Source organism: Octopus bimaculoides, chromosome 5, assembly GCF_046866305.1.
Source record: "Octopus bimaculoides isolate indiv1 chromosome 5, ASM4686630v1, whole genome shotgun sequence".
In the NCBI taxonomy this organism is placed as follows: domain Eukaryota; kingdom Metazoa; phylum Mollusca; class Cephalopoda; order Octopoda; family Octopodidae; genus Octopus; species Octopus bimaculoides.
Genome location: NC_142932.1, coordinates 88715058 through 88739231, shown reverse-complemented (window position 1 = coordinate 88739231; position 24174 = coordinate 88715058). Strand labels below are relative to the sequence as shown.

At 37.5% G+C, this 24174-nt stretch overlaps 1 protein-coding gene across 1 annotated transcript in view; it reads right to left on the bottom strand.

Annotated features, from left to right (window-relative positions):
* Positions 1 to 722: 722 nt before the first annotated feature.
* LOC106869139 (cilia- and flagella-associated protein 337) overlaps positions 723 to 24174 on the bottom strand; it is an 86121-nt gene continuing 62669 nt past the window's right edge. Inside the window, exons 20-21 of the mRNA XM_089352563.1 lie at positions 3472 to 3618; positions 723 to 1229 (exon numbers count right to left, since the gene is read on the bottom strand). Of these exons, the coding sequence (XP_089208689.1) occupies positions 1149 to 1229; positions 3472 to 3618 (228 nt within the window). The 3' untranslated portion in view covers positions 723 to 1148. The remainder of the gene's footprint in view (positions 1230 to 3471; positions 3619 to 24174) is intronic.

Below are 24174 nucleotides of genomic sequence, written 5' to 3'. Positions count from 1 at the left end.
GGCAGAATCGTTAGCACGCCGCGCAAAATGCTTAGCGGCATTTCGTCCGTACTTACATTCTGAGTTCAAATTCCACCTAAGTCAAACTTTGCCTTTCATCCTTTCGGGATTGATGAAATAAGTACCAGTTACGCACTGAGGTCGATGAAATCGACTAGCCCTCTCCTCTAAAGTTCAAAGCCTTGTTCTTAGAGTAGAAAGAAAAAGCTTATTTATCATTTTTTTACATCTTTATATTCTTTTACATGTTTATTGGTTTCAGTCATTCGACTGTGGTCACAACTAACGGGACACAGGCTTTAAGGATAGAATTAATGTTTTAAACGGTTTAGTCAAAGTCTCTGATACTAGTTGGGAAAGGGATAAAGAAACCAGAAATTCTGATTGTGCATTAAGAAGCAGCACGTTTATCCTCAGACCGGAGACCTTGCTCAAATACTTGCATCAGATTATACTCTGCCAAAAAAAAAAAAAAAAAAAAAAATCATCAGGAACCAGTTCAAATGATGATGATGAACCAGGCGGCAAATTAGATCTGCATCGTTGCCACTATTATTATAGCAACATCAGGTTCTAAAGCAAAAAGGCAATGGGCGGAGTTTGAAGTCAGAAAGTAAAGAGATGTAACCAAATGCACAAGGTATTTTGTTCGACGCACAACTGATTCTAATATTTTACCTTTCGATCTACGTGAAGCAGTGAAGCAGGAAACAAAGAATACATAAGTGAATATATATATATTCATTCGGTGTGTGTTGCGTTCCATTACTTGATAAATGAAAAAAATGTATGAACAAACGACGTAGCGTATACTGAATGTAAAAATCAACGGGAGACAAACAGAAGGTCCGTAATTCTTCAAGAGTTATTAACCCATTGGTACTGTTCGATTTCGCACATTTATATCATACATATGCACACACACACACACACACACACACACACACACACACACACACACACACACACACACACACACACACACACACACACACACACACACACTTGTTCAATGTTTAAAGTCTGGTTATTTTTGGTACAGAAAAGAATTCTTTCAATGGAATGACGTGGCCACACGTTCATAATAGCTATTCTGATGTTTGGAAATACAACCGCTCGATGTAATAGAAACTGCTTGCTGCCACCCACTATACAGTCATTACATCATTTTCGAATTTTGTTAGAATTCTGGAGCTTTCTTCCATCAGGACAGTTTCTTCTGTCGTTCCCTAAAATGAAAGTAAAAGAATAAGAACGATATTAATACAGGTTATAATTTTGGTGGAATGTTGGTAGTGACTAGTTTGTCGATTAACTCAAACGAAGAATTTGGCTGACATTTATGTATGTTACTGAACCCAAAATGATGAAGGTTAATTCTGGCCGAATTGGCTCAAACAACGGAAGAGGTTGTAGCTACATACCTCAAAGCATTTTGTGCAGCACTCTACAGATTTTTGCCATCCAGGGCCAGTTGTAAGGGAGGTGGGTGTAGTACTTAGTTTGTAGATGCCAGAAGAAAATAAAGTCGACTGGACGAGATTTGAATCTAAAAGTTAACGGGATGTTATTAAAAAAATCGCAAGGCCTGATACTGTTCAGATGATGGAGTGGCAAAACAGCGTCGGCCGCATCTTTTGGTAATGATTTCAGCTCTTTGCGCTCTCAGTTCAAATCCCGCACTGATCAACTTTTCCCTTGATAAACACAGTACCAGTCTATTCTTATCTATATGGTGTGGCTACTGATAAGAAGCTTGTTTCCCAACCACATGGTTCCGAGTTCAATCCCACTGCGTTGCATTTGAGTGAGTGTCTTTTACTATAGCCACAGGCCGACCAAAGCCTTGTAAGTAGATTTAGTTGACGGAAACTGAAAGAATCCCGTTGTGTAGAAATGTGTGTATCTTTGTGTCTGCGTTTGTCCCCCACCACTGCTTCACAACTGGTGTTGGTATGTTTACGTCCCCGTAACCTAGGGGTTCAGCAAAAGAGGCTGCCAGAATAAGTACCAGGCTATAAAAAAAATAATAAGTACAAGGGTCGATTCATTCAACTAAAGAAAATTCTTCAATGCGGTGCTCCTCCAGCATGGCCGCAGTCTAATGAATGAAACAAGTAAAAGATAAAAGATAAAAGAGCAGAGGAGGGAAGAGATTATATAGACTACATAGAGAGATTATATATATATATATATATATATATATATATATCGAAATCGAACTAAATTCGACGACTGGCACCCATGCCAACGTCGTCTCCTTCATTGGACACGAAACTCAGCTTGCGAAGACTTATTGGGGCAAGCGAAAGCGAAATCGGGATTGCATCTGTGCCCAGCGTCGCCTTTCTGGCACTTGTGCCTGTGACATGTGTAAGGATTTTCGAGCGAGATCGTTGCCAGTGCCCCTGGACTGGCTCTTGTGCGGGTGGCACATAAAATACACCATTTTGAGCGTGGCCGTTGCCAGTACCGCCTGACTGGCCTTCGTGCCGGTGGCACGTAAAAGCACCCACTACATTCTCTGAGTGGTTGGCGTTAGAAAGGGCATCCAGCTGTAGAAACTCTGCCAAATCAGATTGGAGCCTGGTGTAGCCATCTGGTTTCACCAGTCCTCAGTCAAATCGTCCAACCCATGCTAGCATGGAAAGCGGACGTTAAACGATGATGATAATGATGATGATATATATATATATATATATATATATATATATATATATATATATATATATATATATATATCTTCCTCCCTCCCATAGAATCGGTTACATTACACTGTAAGATGGTCGTGGGGAACTATTTAGTGTCCTTTGTCTCCAAGAAATAGAGAATGTTTGAACATAGGGTTAGCATGCTAGAAAACAAAAACCTTCACAGAAACGAAAGATAGCTCGTGATCAGAGATGCACATATTGTCATCCACGACGGGACATGCTCAACTGGTTAAGGTCAAACAACTGACAAGCAAATCTGTGGTATTGAGCAGAATATTTGCTGTAGCCCATCTTTTATACCAAGGCAAAACATGTACATGATAACACTTCCAATTAGTTAAGATCAGAAGCCATGAGCGCCAGTGCCTAATACTGCATCAAGCCATGAGAGCCAGTGCCTGGTACTGCATCGTCATCATCATCATTATTATTATTATTATTATTATTATTATTAAAGTGGCGAGTTGACAGAATCGTTAGCACTCCGGACAAAATGCTTTGCGGCATTTCGTCCATCTTTATGTTCTGAGTTCAAATTCCGCCGAAGTTCGACTTTGCCTTTCATCCTTTCGGAGCCGATAAAGTAAGTACCAGTTGAGTACTTTGGTCGATGTAATCGATTTAACTCTTCTCCCGGACTTGTTGACTTTGTGTCGAAATTTGAAACCATTGTGATGATGATGATGATGATGATGATGATGATGAAGATGATGATAAGGAGGAGGAGGAGAAGAAGTTTTAAATTTTGGGAACTTACAGGCATTGACAACACTTGGAAAGGTGTGCAGATTTTGCCGAAACGAGCCATTTGTTTCGTATTGATGTCACCATATTGTTGTCTTCGGTCACAACGATCTTGTCTCCTTCTCTGAAGATCGCACAGGACCTTAGCTCCTAAAAATGGCTTAAATCAAAAGATATACAGAAATATTAAATATAGGACCAACAAATTAAGATAGACAAAGCAACATAACTCTAAGAATCATATGTTTAGCCCCTCTGTAAAATTAGATGCATGCCTCTGTCTCTCTCCCACCTCTCTCTCTCTCTCTCTCTCTCTCTCTCTTCTTGCACACACACACACACACACACACACACACACACACACACACACACACAACACTGAAGGTCTCCAACTCCTCATCGGTTATTGGTCAGAGGGTCAAACGCAATTTCGCGCCTTAGCGATAATATATATATATATATATATATATATATATATATATATATATATATATATATATATATATATATATATATATATATATATATATATAAATTCAAATTACGATAAACGTAAACAAACAAACGAAGTTTGCTTTTAGAAGCGTTGAGATGTTTTAGAAAGTTAAAGAAGTGATTTTAAATTCGCAAACGCAGGATAATGCTAATAATATAGCCTGAACAGGATAAACTACCCCTATTTTGCAGAAAAAAGTGTAGGCGGCCAGCCATGAGACTCGAACTCACACCTCCGTGATTACGCGTCGCGGTGCTCGTGACGTTTGGAACAGTGCAGTGGCATCTAGTTCAGAGATACTAAAGTTTGAAGCCAGCCCCTCCCGGATCTTCCATACGCATATCACTGCATATCTTTCCCCCGTCTTCGCTCCAGCAAGGAAAGTCGTAGCTCTTTCAGTCCCTCCCAGTAGCTCAGCTGTTTCATTGATGCAATCTTCCTGGTGTAGCACTGCTGAACTGCCTCAAGTCCCGCTAATAATTTGATACTGTAGAGTGATCGCAGCTGAGAGCACTAGTCCAGACGGCTGACGACAAATGTCCTCCATAGAGCCAGCATAGTTTCCTGGTCCTTTTCTGTGCATGAGCATGCAAGTGGCTTTTGAATCCCGAGAGCTGTTTGAAATTTGTATTACAAATAATGCAAATATGTCTCACTTAAGTGGCAGTATTGTTTGTCCTTTCTGAGTCATGGATATTTATATGCCTTTTCACCGCAGCACGTACACACACACACACACACACACACACACACACACACACACACGCGCGGCAGTGTTAGCGCGTACCATGAGTAAATACTAAGTGTATGCAGTAGACATTAGTAATGACAATTACAATCAAAAGGCACAATCACAAAGAGACAATACGTAAAAATATTTTCAAAACAATGTAAATGTGTGTGTGTGTGTGTGCGTGTGTGTGTGTGCGTGTGTGTGTGTGTGTGCGTGTGTGTGTGTGTGTGCGCGTGTGTGTGTGTGTGTGTGTGTGTGTGTGTGTGTGTGTGTGTGTACTAATGTAGCAATTGAATGTTTTACGTGAATACCACCAATCAGAATAAATATGTAAACATTGCAGTTGAAAAAAAAAATGTACCAAAGGATTTAAACCACATCCATAACTTTAGGTTTAGCATACTTATGTCTGACATATTTACTGAGTAAGGCTGTGAGGTGGCAGAATCGTTAGCTCGCCGGGTAAAATGCCTGGTGGTATTACATTCTGAGTTCACAATGACACCGGGGTCGACTTTGCCTTTCATCCTTCAGGGCTCGATAAAACAAATACCAGTTGAGCAGTGGGGTCCATGTAATCGACTTACCCCTCCACCAAAATTGCTTGTGCCAAAATTTAATACCAATAGACTGACCGAGACTGTTTTGTTTATCGTTTCATGAGTCATGTAGTCTTTGGACAGCAAGTTAATTCTGCGCACAGATCAAGTTACATAACTCCATCTTTCTTACATAGCAAGATATTACATCTTGATTGATTTTTATTGACCAGAATTTTCACTCCATAGATAGCAAGGGAGCTGGAAATTTCCTGGCTTTAAGAGTACCACGAAAGACCTGGTCGGAGACTCAATATTCCGAGTTCTGTTACAGGATTTAGAAAAACTGAAGGACCGCTGCGATAAGTGTGTGACTCTGAAAGGGGAATATGTTGATTAAAATCATAATTAACTGATCCTCCTGTATTTTCTTTTACTCAAAGCCAGGGACTTTTCGGCATCGCCTTGTATATGTTAAGTTATACAGCATTAGTCTTAATTTTGCTTTTGTTTTTATAATCTTCCTTTGTCAGTTTTCGTTTCGTCTTACAAAAACAAAATCAATGGGGGTTCAATTCGATGGCTTCATGGGCAAAAAAATGCGATTTTTAGTCTTGCTTAAATATTCATTTTGTTCACGTGCAACGTTGTTAATTGTGAATTTAGTCTCAAAACTTATCATTTTATGTATAGGCGGAGCTGTTTGAAAGTTCGTTTCCTAAATACATAGTTCTAAGTACAATGCCACTTGGACAAGTGTTTGTCACTATAAACTTGATGCGACTAAAGCACGTGAGTGAAATTAAAATTTGGGAAACGGAAACCATGCTAAAGCCGGTCGGATATATATATATATATATATATATATATATATATATATATATATATATATTTTTTTTTTTAACTGAAACGCTCCGATTTCCAGAATTCCAAGTTGCTCGTTTCCGATCAGCTGGTAAACCGAACCTGGTTTTCTTTTGAATATTTACTGTTTGAAAATGTTTTGAAAAATGAAATCAGAATTTAAAAGAAACGCTTATCGTTATGTTCTTTCGTTTGAAAACCTTTGCGAAAGACACGTAGGAACACGATTGCTTTAAGCTTTTGATTTCATTTCTGGTCCTTATGGTAATATTATTATAAAAACGCTCATATAATCGAAGTCATGCAATTGCATTGCTGTTAAAGCAATGTTCCAAAGTAAAACTTTTAAATAACATTTTTAATTACTTGCTTTTCAAAGACAATTACCATGTATGCGGGTATTCATTTTGCATGCGCCTGTGCAGATGCATATATGCATATATATATATATATATATATATATATATATATATATATATATATATATATATATATATGACACTTATTTGGTAGCCATGATAAAACTCTGAGTTTCGGATGCCGGGGTGGGAACCCACGCCAACATCTCTTCAGTTATCCGGCCATTGAAAATTCCTGTCATAGACATATGTACACACACACACACACACACACACACACACACACACACACACACACACATACACACACACACACACACATATATATATATACAGAGTTATATATTCGTGTATACATATATATTCATGTCTACATACATATATAAGTTAATTTGTTAAGATCTTCTTGGTCACCATTGCATTGTGTGCGTGTGTAAGCACATACGTACGTACGTACGTACGCACGCACGCACTTACGTATGTATGTATGTATGTATGTATGTATGTATGTATGTATGTATGTATGTGTGTGTGTGTGTGTGTGTGTGTGTGTATGTACGTATGTATGTATGTAACGAATAGCTTCCCAGATTCTAAGCCATGGTTCGAAACCGAATCTACAGTCTTCTACAACTTCTCTTACTAGAAGCTAATGAGAACTTGACCTAATTTGATTATAAAAAATATAAATACGGAACCCTAAATCGCTTCTACCACTTCTTCACTAGACCGACCGTTGAAAAATATCCCTCTTTCTTCCTTCACTCATGAGTTATCAAAGAGGGAGCATACAATTTTCAACCTCTCTACTTGTCTAGACACTTTTATTCTTTCTCTCACCTTCTTCTATCACTTCTCCTAGCAGTTAACAAAAGATGAATTTAACTACCTACAGAATGGATAACAAAACTGCAAATAATCCATGTACTACAACGACTCGAAGAAATTATATTTTACATTGTAACGATATAATAGAGGGTCATAGCAATTAATATTATTTTTCTTCCTCTCATTTATTCGCTATATAGAAATCGTTACACGCGTACACATATCTTCATAACAGCTTGATTCGGCTCCATACAACTTAAAGTTTCGTGGGCTCTTAAAATGAAACTAGCTCGTTGGGTTTATGTTAGATTGACGAGCTAGCTTCGTAAGATGAACCGAGCTCGTCAGGTTATGGTATAGAACCGAATCAAATTGCTATAAAATAATAATTCCTACCAAATGTATTGCGCGCCACTTTCTTTCGTTTGTTCACCCACTCGCGTGTATGTGTGTGTGTGTGTGTGTGTGTGGAGACAGAGGGAGAGGGAGAGAGAGAGAGGGAGAGGGAGAGAGAGAGGGATAGGGGGAGAGAGATGGAGAGAGAGAGGGGGAGAGTAAGGGAGAGAGGGAGAGAGAAGGAGAGAGGGAGAGAGAGAACATGATTAACGCTTTATTTTTCTGAACCCTCATTTGTCGTCCACAAGAGAATCCATCATATATATATATATATGTATATGTATATATATATATATATATATATATATATATATATATATATATATATATATATATATATATATATATATATATATATATATATATATATGTATATATATATATATATATATATATATATATATATATATATATATATACGTATACACACACACACACACACACATGCACACACAATAAGATATTATAATAGTATATTAATATATTAATATATATTAAATACATTATAATATACATGGCTATAGCAATTAAAACCAAAAAAGTAAAATTAATAAATAGCACTTGCAATTGCTAGAAATGAGAGTCAAAAATATAAGGCATGCAGGCAGCACGATATACCAATGTAATCGATCGACTTAGATCGACTTTGCCGTTTGTCCCCTTCTGAAATCAATAAAAATAATTGTCGGTCAAAGCACTAAGGGTGATAGAATCGATTAAAATATTTGAAGGTAGTGTCCCAGTCAGATCACAATCCAATAACTGAAACTAGTAAAAGAATATAAGAATATGTAACTAAAAAAATGATTTTTTTTCACACGGCCTTTTCGTTTATTCAGTTTTTTCCCCCTATATCAAGGCTCTCTGAAAATAGGTGAGATTCACTTATGGCTTTTTAGTGTGAAAACAGTGTGACTTCATAATACAAAGAAATGTATTACTCGTTTGTGAAACAACATAAAACAAATAAATCAGGTTAAAAGAAAAATTATTGTACTGTATTTATTATTATTATTATCATCACTATTTTGGAAATGTGGTTTTTAATGTATCCATTAGTAATAATGTTTGCTTTTAGTTATATTACTGTTCTAAATATATCACTCAATAAAATGCTGGTGAAATTTGGATATATGTATTAACAAATTAAGTAAAAGGACAAAAAGCCTCTGGCACTGTAATTTCCTCAAATTCAGTGAAAGAACATAAACTAAAAATTACATAATATAATAATTATGTAGAATATTTGATAAAAGTGTTTTGTAAAATGTTAAGTGACTTCATTTTTATTTTAATTCATCGTCTGACGGAAATCTGTCTTTCTTATAAAAGCTGAACGCCTTCATCGAGCTGGTGTAGGGTAGATTAATTCGATTAATCCAGAGATTAGCGAGCTGGCAGAATCGTTAAGCACGCCGGGCGAAATGTTTAGCGGTATTTCACCAATCGCTACGTTCTGAGCTCAGATTCCGCTGAGGTCAACTTTGCCTTTTATCCTTTCGGGGTCGATAAATTGAGTACTCGGGTCGATGTGATCGACTGTCCCCACCTCCCCACAAAATCCAGGCCGTGTATTTATAGTAGAAATGATTAAACAGCCAAATCTCTTTCAGCAATCTCCTTACTAGTTTGAAGATGGAGACATGCTTTCAATCTCAAGCTATTGGGCATTTTTTCGTTTTAAAAAATGGCGAGTGTCAGTTGTGCCAACTGTTTTCCCAACACATTGTCATTCTCGGCAGTTTACAGAAATACATAAAAATAAGGGAATCGTAAAAAATACACAAAAAGGATGTATAATGTACGTGAATATGTGTGTGTGTGTGTGTGTGTGTGTGTGTGTGTGTGTGTGTGTTTGTGTGTGTGTGTGTGAGAGAGAGAGAGAGAAAGAGATCCGTTTTTGTATTTTTTTACGAGTCTGCCGAAAATGACGTCATATACCGCGAAATCAGCTGACACAACTTTAACACTTGCCATACTTGAAAGGAAAGAATGTCAATTATTGTTTTGTTCTCAGTCAGGTCTCGTTTCGCATCGTAGAGGATAACATTATGAGTTCGTTTCCTCCTGCGGGCACCAATCACACCATAGAACAAAAACAGCTCCGAAAATAAATAAATATGTGAGGGTATAAGGTCTTTCTACCTTGCCCTCACAATCTTTTTTACTCGTCCACCCACGGCAACTTGCAGACCATTGTAGCAATTACTGTGTCACGTGAAGTTGTGTTCGTCTATAAATCGTTTATATATAAATGACTGTGTAGGTGCTCAATAAATTACATGGAATGTGCAGAATATAGACTATCAATAGAACAAAGGTTATGAAAACACACACAGACACACACACACAGACACACACACACACACACACACACACACAGAGACACACACACACACACACACGCACCCAGAGTGAGAGAGAAAGACTCATAGAGACAGTTGATGATGAGGAGAGAAGGAAGTAAATGAGAGAATAGTCGTAGGAGGAGTTATTCAAATGAGAAATTTGTTTTATTTAACGCTATTTTAATGCAACAAATATTTTTCTCCTGAAAATTAGTATTCATTTAATCATTTTTGTGTTAGTACCAAGAAATTGCATAAATGTTGAATTCTAATTATATTATGTATGCTTTGTTTCCTGGTATTATTCATGGTGACAAAAGTATACTTCCAAGCTACGTGCCACGTGACATTGCTTGTACATGGGTACTGCATACCACTTGTCAGATGTCTAAGGGATCGCAGGATGGTCAAGAACACAACGCACCAACCGGTCCGCGACTTGAAACCGCGATTGTAACAGCTTAACCACTAGGCTATAACGAATACACACACACAACCTAACCATTAGGTCATATATGTATGCATGTATGTATCTATGTATGTATGTATCTATGTATGTATGTGGTTTCGATTCCTGGGCCGGGCAAAGTATTGTGTTCTTGAGCAAAACACTTCATTTCACGTTGGTCCAGTTCACTCGGCTGGCAAATATGAGTAAACCAGCAACGCACCGGCATCCTGTCCAGGAGAAAAGATATATGCGCCAAGGAAACCAGGAAACCGGCTCTATGAGTCTATAATTCAGAAGGATCTTCATCCTGTGTGTGTGTGTGTGTGTGTGTGTGTGTGTGTGTGTGTGTGTGTGTGTGTGTGTGTGTGTGTGTGTGTGTGTGTGTGTGTGTGTGTGTGTGTTAAATGATAAATAATCAAATAAGTCCATATACCACCATTTCCTACAGTTTATTTTAATTTGTCCCAATGGCTTTGTGTCGAAACTGGCCGAATAGAAAAGGTACTGCACTATTAGTGGAATGGTCTAATTCATTGAAAGTGATAGATATAGATGTGTTCATAAACAAGTCAATATCAACCCATTCCTGGGTCACTTCAACAAGCAGTAAATAAACCCCATGATCGAATTGTTATGAAACGTTTACTCGATCCACTGTGTGACTCTTTGTGTGTTTTCTGTTATAGATGCGGGTTGTCTTAAGTCTTGTGAACGAAATGAGACAGACGGAAACTACACCTGTAATTCAAAGACTTAGCTTTGCTAATTACACTGTTATGGCGAGCTTGCATCATAGTTACATTAAATGGACGTGTTTATGGAATATTCAGCCACAATACAGTAGTTTCGTTGTTCGAGCAACCGGAATCCTCATTCGTCGTATTTAAAGCAAGGCCATTTCAGTTACTATACGAGTATATATAAATAAAATTTTAAATCTGCAGCACAGAAAAACCAACAAACTGCATTCAAAAGGCTAGAAGCGTTTGAGGAGCACAGAAGATATTTCAACTCTGAAAGAAATCAACTCACATATCTAGGAAATTCATTCAAACTGGTGATATTTTGCTTGGGTAAAAATGGAAGTTAGAAGAAGGAAACCAACGATTTGAAAATGATACAAAAAAAAAAAAAAAGAACCCATTACCACCAACAACAACAATAAAAACAAAAATAAACAAACAGAAAATGCTACATTCTGGTCTGCATCCAAAAGAATGGCGTAGCAACTAATACTTTTTTAACAAGCAGGCTGAGTATCCTGTTATGCTCTATCTTTTATCTTTTACGTTTTAGTCACTCGACTGCGGCCATGCTGGAGCATCGCCTTAAGGAGTTTTAGTCGAACAAATCTCCCCCAGTACTTGTTTTTTTTTTTAAATTTGGTACTTATTCTATCGGTCTGGTTTTTTTTTTATTGTTAAACCGATAAGTTATGGTAACGTAAACAAAACAACATCGGTTATCAAGATGTGTGGAGGAACAAACACAGACACAATGACACACACACATACCCCCACCCCCACCCCCACCCCACGCACCCACACACACACATACGACCGGCTTCTACACAGTCTCCTTTTACTAAATTCACTAACAAGACATTGGTTGGGGTGGGGACTATAGTGGAAGATACAAGCCCAAGTGTCACTGAATCCTCAACCACGCGGTTGCAAAGCGAGTTTCTTAACCACATAGCCTTGCATGCGCCTAATACATCCTTGAATCAATGCACAGGAGGCAAGAAAGTATCTTTCAACGAAAGACTTAATTTCTTTGAACAAGACGCACTTTTTTTTCTAAAAGAATGGCTACTCGCGGGTTGGTATTCAAATTAATTAATGAAGCTGAGTTACTGTGACAATAAATGGTTTCGACTTCCGCAGTGCTTAAATTTCATTGGGTAAAATTACATAACTTTAAATGCGTCTAATTTCTTAGTTATGAATTTTCCAAAATAATAATGGTACGTTTTGGTTATCTCACCCCCATTAAAAAATTACCATTAAAAAATTGGGTTATCTCCCCACTAAAAAATTGAGTTTGTGGCGACAAGAAATTGGATAAAAAGTGTTAGATCCTTTTGATTCAATACTTCAACGCATTGTTGACGTTATTAGATTCAATAAGATTATTAAGTTTTTCAGTTTTCATGTTTATTGATTTTTTCATTTTTGTTTTTGTTTTATTGATAGTTAAACAATTTTTTTAGGTGGGGAGATAACCAAAAGTACCAATATTTTTCATTAAAATGGTAGGAGATAACCCAGTTTTTTAATGGGGGTGAGATAGCCGAAAAGTACCATAATAACTACGATATTTGTAAACAGTATGTAAAACTATATCGAAATTACTGTTTTGAAAATTTTCAGATTAATATTTAAGTTTGAAAGGAAACGAAAAAGATCCAACGAACTTGCACCACATATCAGTCTTGTATTTCTCCATCATGGACAACACACCTCTAAAATTTTTCATATCGCTACAAATAGAGACGGTCTCTCACGGTGAGCTTCCATTAACATAACTTACATCATAAAGATTAGCCTTTTTTAAGGGCTAGAAAATACTTTGAGTACTCTTTGGTTATCTCACCCCATTAAAAAATTTGGTTATCTACCCCAACTAAAAAAATTGTTTAACCCTCAATAAAACAAAGCAAAAATGAAAAATTAATAAACATGAAAAGTGAAAAGATTAAACATCTTAATGAATCTGATAACAGGATCTAGTTCAAAACGGGGGCACCATTTTTCATTTATGTTTTATGTAGTGTTTTTGGTACCGAAAGACTTTCAAACTTTGTATACTTATCTATTTTGTGTTATAGAACAGAAAAAAATTTTTGTATTCGGGGTTATTTCATGTAAAAAATTGTCTTATTTCGATAATTTCAACCAATCACTGACAAGTATTCAGCTGTTTACACTTACTCCTTTGGCAGTTTAAGCGGTGTAAAGCGTATTTAATCTCCATTTATAATTTCGTTAACATCTGCCTGAACTGTATGTGTACAACATTTGCTTTTTTCATTTTCTTTCACGCGTGTTTATTTCGTTAACATCTGCCTGAACTGTATGAAAGGTTTATTAGCTACTGCCTAACCCTAACCCTACTGCCAATATGCTTCAGCCATTTTTTGACAAGGAAATAATAATTTTATCACCGCCAGAATCGTTTGAGAATCGTTTGTTTACGTAGTCAGCACTTAATGTATTCGGCTGAATGGACGTCAGTCATTGGTTGAAATTACAGAAATACGACAACTTTAATATGAAATAACTTGCGATGTACGTTTTTTTGTTAAGAAGACTAAGAGAAAAAGATGTTTTATATGACACATTCTACCAGTGTCCCAAGTTTCAAAGTGTTTCGTTAAGAAAATACTGGTGCCCCCGTTTTGAACTAGATCCCTGATAACATTTTTATAACAAATCATACCATGTTTATTGAAGAGGCCAAAAGTCAACAATGTGTTAAGGACCTAATCCTTTTAATCCAATCTCTTGTTGCCACTTAAAATCAACTTTTTAGTGGGGAGATAACCCAACTTTTTAATAGCAATTTTTTAATGGAGGTGAGATAACTAAAAAATACCTTTGTAATGGAGTGCTGCCCAAGTATATAGGACGGTGCTGTTTGTTTCACGAAGAAACATCAAGGATCATATCTAAAAGAATATCTTTTAATTGATCGGTAAACAGGATGCTTCCTCTTATAAATTTACCTCTTCTATCAATTTTTCTACGGCTTCAATTCATCTGAACTTCCTTTGCATATCTCATCCACCATGGTTCACTCACTCCTCCCTCCCTCCCGCTTCGCCTTTCCTCTTTCTTATCTCTGCACTGCGATTGGTCAGTACCTTTCCATCTTATTAAAATCCTAAGTCTCTATAATTGCGACGTCGTCCACAATATTTTTTCTCTCAACGGGAGGTCGAACGACAGATGTTTAAGCTGAATATCAGTGTCCAGTATGTGAGAAGTGCCTGAAGGGCTATAAACTCAGCCCTTTCATCTCCGGGTAAGAGAGAGAGAGAGAGAGAGAGAGAGAGAGAGAGAGAGAGAGAGAGAGAGAGAGAGAGAGAGAGAGGGAGAAGTGAGTTCACCTCAGTTCACCTCTTTGCCAGGAATAGATTCTGTGGTTTTCTGAGAAAAGGTCAACGGGTCTGATCATCCATTCACAGTCAAAGGATCAGAAAAGGTCAAACGACTGACATATTTGTGTATGACTCGTAAAACTATGTATGTATGTATGTATCTATGTATGTATGTGTGTGTGTGCGTGCGTGCGTGTGTGCACATTGATAATTTGAAAGTATTTATGACGTTGAATTAACTAGAAATGGGCATCGAGACTAGTTTATATATATATATATATATATATATATATATCCGTTGTCTGTAGTTTATTGTTCTAACGTCCTGTACCCTGATATGCATGTATATACACATGTAGATGTAAGTATGTACATATATGTGTGTATACATGTATATATATTCTTTGTATTATTACATTATTGAACGCACACGTCCTTTTTTGCAAGTAAGTCTACTATTATTCTGACGTGACTATCTTTCTATCTATCTATCTATCTATCTATCTATCTATCTATCTATCTATCTATCTATCTATCTATCTTTCTATCTATTTATCTATCTGTCTTCCTCCATCTTTCTATCTATACCTCTGTCCTGGCCTCTACTTCACTGCTATACCCTTCTGTCCCTTCCTCCTTGTTCCACTTCCTCCCTCCACCATCCTCTCTGCTCTCGTGTGACCTGTGGTCAACTTTCTTTTCACTCCAGCCGCTGTGAAGGCAAGACGAACTACTAGCGTTCTACCTCAGATTTGCGTTTGGCCGTACGGCTTTTGAATGTTGTTTTCACTGTCCATTTTTTCCTGTCTTGGTTTGTGTTTGCCACCTTGGAATCCTCTGTGTAGTGGGTTGATCCACTACTCAGGAAGAGACTATTCTAGAGTACGTTCTGTCTTATCTTCGAAACGTCTAGATAGAATAGAGACAGCTGATGAAGGGATATTCCAAGTGGCTTTCCGTTTTCCTATATGTTCGTTCCGTTGTCTGTAGTTTATTGTTCTAACGTCCTGTACCCTGATATGCATGTATATACACATGTAGATGTAAGTATGTACATATATGTGTGTATACATGTATATATATTCTTTGTATTATATATATATATATATACTGTTGTGTCTGGGGAGAGTTATTTTCGGCACTATCATGCTATTAGCTGTCAGAAGTGAAAGTGCTCACTGCTAGTGAAGTATCTGTCTGTCTGCCTGTCTGCCTGTCGATTCTTTGACTACTGACAGCTAATACCATGACTGGCCGGAGCGAGCTATCTGTCTGTCTGTCTGTCTGTCTCTCTCTATCTATCTATTACTCGAAAGTTCGCGCGTCCGCGCTAGCTAGTCGTGAGTAGAAAACACAAATTTAATATAAAAACATATTTCCTGAAATTGCAAATTATTTAAAATATAAAAATATAATTTTCAACAGAGAGAATTTATCAAAATAGAAAACAAATGAAGTTTGAAGTTTAAAAATAATAGGATCGACCACTCACGACTAGCTAGCGCGGACGCGCGAACTTTCGAGTAATAGATAGATAGATAGATAGATAGAGAGAGAGACAGACATATAGCTCGCTCCGGCCAGTCATGGTATTAGCTGTCAGTAGCCAAAGAATCAACAGGCAGACAGACAGATACTTCACTAGCAGTGAGCACTTTCACTTCTGACAGCTAATAGCATGATAGTGCCTCATTTTCTTATCGTGCCTTAAAATTTAACACACTCACCGTTAAAATTTCCACTTATTATTTTTATTTTCCTAAAATTTTCCTTGCGTCTTGCAACCTTTTCAATAGTCTTGACTCTGTCCGTTATTCACGTTGCGTTCTGTTTTTGCTTTTCTTTTTTTTTTGCGCATGCGTGTCTCAGTGTGTGTGTATGTATGTATGCGTGTATGTATGCATGTGTGTGTATGTATGTCTGTGTGTGTGTGTGTGCATATGTATATATGTATGTATGTGTGTGTATGTATATATGCATGTATGTGTGTGTTTGCATGTATGTATGTATGTATTCTGCATTTGTGTGTGTGTGTGTGTTTTTTATGTATGTGTGTGCGTGTGTGTATATGTATGTATGTACTTCTGTCTCCTTGTGTGTGTGTGCTCTGCTGCTATGTACCATGTTTGCATGTATGGGTGCACATATGTGTGGACAAATCCAAAAACGAAATATATATATATACATATATATATATATATATATATATATATATATATATATATATATATATATATATATTCTAGCAGAGGCACCCGGCGTTGCTCGTGAATTAAATTGTTGCTTATTGGTACTTGGAAACTTTTACGAAGATTAAAATGGGGATTAAATGAAACAAATGATTTACGTGAATATCCTCACAAGAGTAATTGAAATAAATGGCGATTGTGGAACCCCCCCACGCACGCACGCACGCATGCACGCACGCACACACACACACAGAGTATTACACATCAGATGAAATGGGCGTGTGTGTGTGACAGAGAGAGAGAGAGTGAGAGAGAGAGGTTTGTTGTCATGTATACGTACATGCATATCTATGCATACATCTTTGTGTGTGAGTGTGTGTGTGTGCGTGTGTATCAGAGAGAGTGAGAGAGAGTAAATACTACATACACAACGCTCTCTCACTCTGTCTCTCACATACACACACGCACACATACATCCAAAAATGATGAATGCATATGACAACACACCCCTTGACTCACTCACACTCTGTTTCTTACAAGCACACACATACATAAATGTATACAAACATATTTACAAAGACACACGCGTGTGTGCGCGCGCGCACGTGTCGTGTTGTGAGAGTGAGAGAGATGGAGAGAGAGAGAGAGAGAAAGAGAGAGAGAGAGAGAGAGAGGGGGTGAGAGAAGCTTTTTGCCGTTGTTACGTCAATACCGGAAGTTGACATTGAGGAACCTTTTTAAAGAATATTATTTATTTTTAATAAAAAAAATCAAATGAAGAGCCTAAGATTTATCCGAGGTCAAATTATTCATGCATCACAAGTATGGAAGCATTTGGTGAAGTCGATTTCACGTGAAAAGCGAATACACAGACATCTCTGTTTTATATATTAGAAGATATATATATATATATATATATATATATATATATATGCATATTACTTATTACTTGTTTCAGTCATTAGACTGCGGCCATACTAGGGCGCCGCTCTGCAGAATTTTTACTCGAATGAATCACTCCCAATACTTTTTTAAAGCCTTGTACTCATTATATCGATCTCAAATCTTTTCAGTTTGGCTGCCAATTTTCAAAAAGTCAAAGTTTATTGAAACTGAAAAGATTCTCGATATCTACTGACGAACCGCTAAGTTACGATGAAGTAAACTTACCAACACCGGTTGTCAATCGGTGGTGGGAGACAAATACACACACGCACACACACACACATACACGACGGGCATTTTTCAGTTTACATGTACGAAATCTACTCACAAGGCTTTGGTCGGCCCGAGGCTATAGTAGAAGACACTTACCCAAGGTGCTACGTAGTGAGATTGAACCCGGAACCACGTGCATGGGAAGCAAACTCCTTACCACACAGCCACGCCTGCGCCTCCCCCTCTCTCTGACAATATAAAATAGAAATAGAAATTCATAAAACTGAAAACATTAAAAGCCAAGTACAAAATGCGCAAAAAGATATTCCAGACCATTTCTTTGGGGAAATAAAGCCCGACAGTGATAGATATCCCCTGAAGCGAACGACTTAAGGGAAATATCTCTCTCTCTCTCTGTTATATATACATAAATATGGAAATAGTAGATAACAGCTAGCCTTCAATCGCACCTTTGGACTCTGTTGTGTCTACCATTCTGATTGGTTGGTATTGGCGCAGTTTGTCTCTTGTTCTATTGCGCGCCAAAATGCAACCCAACCAATCACAGCCTTCAGATAAGGTCACGTGAGACAGTCTTTTCTAAACCCCAGTTTGCGCCGACTGCATAGTATAAAACGCTAGCTTCTCACCGTTTGAATGTCTTTCGGCTGCTCCAGACCTTCTGAGGTCTAGCCACTGACCACAGAGCACACAGCCAGTTCCAGCGATGACACAACAGCAGCCACATGGAGACTCATCAACACTCTTCCAGCAGCATCAACATCGTCTCTCTACGTACACACCAACCAGCAACGCTCGCACAGGTTCTATCTCCTCACTGTTTGTGAAAAACTTCACCATGGTTAACTGCAAATACAATCTGCGACAACCTTCTGTAACAAGTAGACGGCAGCAGCATTGAAGCCACAACTTCTTACACGACATGTGCCTCTTCCCGGCTCTGCATTGCCGCCACAATGTCTTGATACAGCACTTCAACTACTGTGTACCTTGACTTACGAACTGGTATTTATCATTCTAGTGTCTGAACATTCTTCTAACGTCATTATTGACATCTTTCTATGCTCTGTACTTATCGCACACGCATACATCCATGTTTGTACGTACACACTTTGTATACATGACGGCCTGTCTATTATTATGTTTATATGACGCGCACACATGTTAGCATATGAATAAAATCTTCTCTTAAACCTTCTACCGGTTGTATCTCTCTTTTCCTTCTGGCACTTATACTCATTTATCCTCTTTTCATATTTCATTGTGAAAAGCAACGACCAGCGAAATTTCGACGTCACAATGTGTATGTATGTATGTATGAATGTATGTATCTCTTCTATTTTTTAATTATTATAATCTTATACTGAGGAGGGAGCCGGGTTTCCAACAAAAATACAAGGCTCCGTCTTTGGGATGTAGTTAACATAGACAAATTCACATTTGGAACTTGAGAAAAGTCTTGCATATTTTTACTGTTCCACTCACAGATTGGATTTATAATGTCCGAATCAACCGGTCAATTTCTCTTTCCGAAAATCCCAGTTTATCCAGATTCTCCTTTAAGCATTTACTAACAAAACCTAGTGCTCCAACTATTATTGGTATGAATATGAATTGATAGTCTGAGGTTTCGAAGCAGTAGCCTATAGATATCTTCTTTTTCTTTGATTTCCAAAGAGATATTTATATCTGCAGGGCATCTAACCTCTATGATGGTACATATCTTCGCCCCTCTGTCCCAAACAACAATATCCGGTCTGCAATGTTTTGATGAGAATATTCCACCAGTATTCCTTGAATTGGTGTTTATGAATGTATTCCATAACAGAGGGATTTTCTAAGTTTATTTCAAGACAGTCGTTTTTGCGGATGGCATTGTAAATTGTAAATTGTATGTATGTATGTATGTATGCATGTATGTATGTATGTTATCAATCAGTTTCATTTCTGTTTTTCTTGTCAATAGAGAACGAGCCGGACTCTAACATATATTCAAGGTTCCTTCATTGGAACTTTTATCAACATCATCTATGTATTTGTGCATATGTGTGTGTGTGTGCAGTATTTGGTGTTAGTGTATGCACAGATTTGTATGTTTGTTTTATGGATGCATTTTTTGTATATATTTTCATGTCTAAATGCATGCATATGTATTTATGTGCTAAACTTTTGGAAAGTTTTATATATCTTTACAGTTCCATTGATGGCTTGAATCTGTAGTCTTCTAATCAGCCTTTTTCTTTCAGGTTTTGAGAATCCTAATTTTTGCAGGTTTTTGTTGAGGCAGTTCATTACATATCCCATATGTATGTATGTATGTATGTATGTATGTATGTATGTATGTATGTATGTATGTTTGCATGTATGTATGCATGTTTGTATGTATGTATGTATGTGTGTATGTATGTATGTATGTGTATGTATGCAAGTGTGTATATGAGCGTGTGTGTGTGTGTATATACGTATGTGTGTGTGTGTATGCGCGCCCGTGCGTGTGCATGCAAAACATACATGTAAGAAGCTATGCAGTTGACTAATTTATACTGACTGATAAGCAAATAACTAATTAGCGGATGTATAATCTATTCAGTTATTATAATCATCAGGTCATTTGTGGATCTACTCATTCGCGCGCGCACGTGAGTTTGTGTGTGGTGTAAATAGTTGCATGTAAATGTATTTCCCTGCTATTATCTTTGTAGTTAAATCAACAAAATGTAGACATATCTGAGCAAACATTTGTGTGCAGGTGATGAAAAAGAGTGTAGGCATGATGGTGTTATATGTGTGCGTGTGTGTTTGTGTGTGTGTGTGTGTGTGCGTGTATGCGTGTGTGTGTGTGTGTGTGTGTGTGTGTGTGTGTGTGTGTGTGTGTGTGTGTGTGTGTGAGAGGCGACGCCAGGTCATCTGCGTCACTCGGGCTCATCACAGATTTCGCACAAGACATATGCTTGCTCGAAGAATTTCCCGTTTTTCCGCAATATTTCTAGGCGCAAATGGATTATTTTTTTAATATCTAGCACTATATCTTTCTCCATTTCGAAGTTAAGGGTAAAAATAAAGCAACCCTGCAAAACACAACTGATCTTTACACGCATACGCACAGAATTACAATCAAATAACGACAGCCGAGTGCGCAACAAACATCAGCAATCTGACTGTCGCCTCTACTCTTGACAAGAGATGCCAGTTAGTCTTTTACACCTACCAGGCTCGTTCGTATCAGCCCGAGTTGCTGGATAATTTTTCGTTCGTTTAAGAATATTGTAGAACGGAAAGTTTTCATAGATTGGAATTTAAATCCTAATCTCTATAGAAATTTATTGTTTTAAGAAAATAGAATTTGAATTATTTAAAATTTTTACGATTATAGATAACAACTCGGACTGTAACTTCTGAGTCCGAGTCAGGCGCGTGTGAACGATGTCGAGAGAACGTCTGCTACGAATATTTTTTGGCACAGGACACCTTTAATACGACCGCCAGACACTGAACGAAAATAAATTAACTGCGACCCTGCTCAATAAAAGGAGCCCGAGTTATTGGCTGCAATTACATACTTGAAGTCAGTGTTAGCACAAATTAAATCAGCTTGCAAATATACATTCACTTTACTAAATTTATACTCGGGCTAAGCCCGAACAGCCCGAGTGCCGGAGTCCACACTGATATATATATATATATATATATATATATATATAACAAATTATATACAGGGCTGGACTTGACTCTCTTAAGCACATCTCATCGAAAATAGTCAACTGGTTTGAAACATCGATGTCTGAGATTCCTAATAGATAGCGACACTGAACGGACAAGGTATTTTTACACCTTTTTTTTTACTACAAGAGAGATCTTTTCTCCGCGGTAACTGCAGTGTATTTGCCTTTTAGCAGTTTAAATATGTGACGAACATATTTCATCTTACCAAATTCTGCTCAGACATAAACACTGCTTAGTGCTAATAATTCGTTATTTTCCTTCGATCAGGTGATCTACTAGCGCAAATCAGTCAACGTGTTAACTGAATTATGCATAAAGCTGTAGCTTTATAAGTCCGTTTAGAGTTGCATCTCCTATGTACATCTCATCGAAAATAGCCAACTAGCCAGAAACATCGATGTCTGAGATTCCTAACAAATAGCGACATTGAATGGACTTGGTGTTTTTACACCTTTTTGCCATAAGAGAGATTTTTTTCTCCACGGTATATATATACGAAAAATTGTCACTAAATGCGATTAAGGGTGTCAAGAGACTTACATTGCTAGAGATAAGAGCTAAAATGCTCTAATGCTGTAGTAAAAGCACATAATTGTATACATATATGCTCACACCGGCTAATATCACCCCAAAACACCGACTCGAGAATTCCCTATACTGAACATTCAGTTTCGGCTACTTCCGTAGCCTTTTTAGTGGGGACCGCTCGTTCAGCTATTTCCGGGTTCAATCCACCGCCAGCATGTATGTATTTACCACAAAAATTCACGGATGATTTTGCGAATTGCTGCTAATGTGTATACAAAAACTAATATAAACAACTATGCACGTTTTACCATAAAGGAAAAATATAATTGTCACTAATGTAGGTAGATACCCTTAATCGCATTTAGTGACAATTAGATTTTTCCTTTATTGTAAAACATCGTGCACGGCTGTTTACATTAATTTTTGTATATATATATATATATATATATATATATATATATATATATATATATATATATACATACGCGCGCACGCGCAAGCACACACATATATATCTATAATATAAATTGGACATGGCCGATCGTTGTATTCTTTCTTGTCTTGAGGTTCACAGCCAAACGGCTGGGTGGATTCGCGTGAAAAATGGCACACATGTGGCGACGGGTGCATAGATTGGAATGCGGTTTGTATTTTTTCCTAGCCCCCATATTTATCGAGAAAATCGATTAAAACTTTTTCTAATGGAATTCCCCTGTTTGTTCTGCCATTAAAACAACCAGTTGCTCACACAGCCGGCATATACCATTTCGCTAGCAACAAGGGGAGTACAGGATGACAGTCAGCCAAAACTTTCGCTATGTTGTCTCTCTTCTTTCATCTCTTTGTGGGGTTAATAATCTTAATCTTTAGTTACGGTTTCTCATTCAACTACATAATAAGCAGAATTGTCGGATTGAGACAGTTGGGTGTTTTGAGGGAGATTTGGCTGCTATTTCTACCAGGTCTAGCTACCATGTAGAGGTCTGAACTTAATTTTCATTCACATATTTGCATTTCAAAAATTTAACATAATCTTTTCCATAAATCAACTATCGTAGAAATTTTATACGATGACCTCACATTTTCTATGTATGTGTGTTTTACCTTAAAAGACGTCAATCATCACAACACACACCTTCGCTCACTCACTCTATCTCTCTTTCTCTCTCACACACACACACGCGCAAGCACGCAGGCACGCACACACACACACACACACACACGTCTATTTCATATATCTTCTTTCAATTTCTGCTCTCTGCAAATAACATTTTTACGGATACAACTGCTTACAAACATAGGGATTAATGTATAATTTCTTTCTATGTTCATAATTAAATCAATGTTTTAATGATTAGACAGAGGTCCAATAGAATAGCTCTCAGAAACAGACTACGTACAAATTCGTTCTTCACAACTCCTGAAGCAGTTTTCTAACAAGGGCTGGGGGAGTTAGGAAATTTTCAGATAGCTGGAGGCTCCAATCGAAACAGGGGACACGAAATGATAAGGTTGAGAAACGCTTTTATAGATTATGCCTAACCGAAAACGATCACAGCCACATCATCCAAACAGACCGGGTGGAACCGGGCTTAGCTGCTAGTGTATATATATATATATATATATATATATATATATATATATATATATATATATATATATATATATATATATATATTCATTTTTTTCATTTTATCTAGTTTCAGCTCATGAGCTGTGGCCATGCTGGGGCACCACCATTTGGTGTTGCTACACAATTTTACTTCACGAATTTTACTTCAGGAATTGACATTTGGTGCATGAGAGAGTTTGATGCAGCTGCTCTCATCTGCACCTCCTGCCGTGGAGTTGGTTCATCTGGGACACCTGACAGGAAGAGGTCCAGCCTCCTCTTGAAGACACCTACATCCACCGCATGCAGGTCTCTCAGGTCCTTCGGGAGGATATTGAAGAGCTGTGGACCTCTGAAGCCCATGCTATT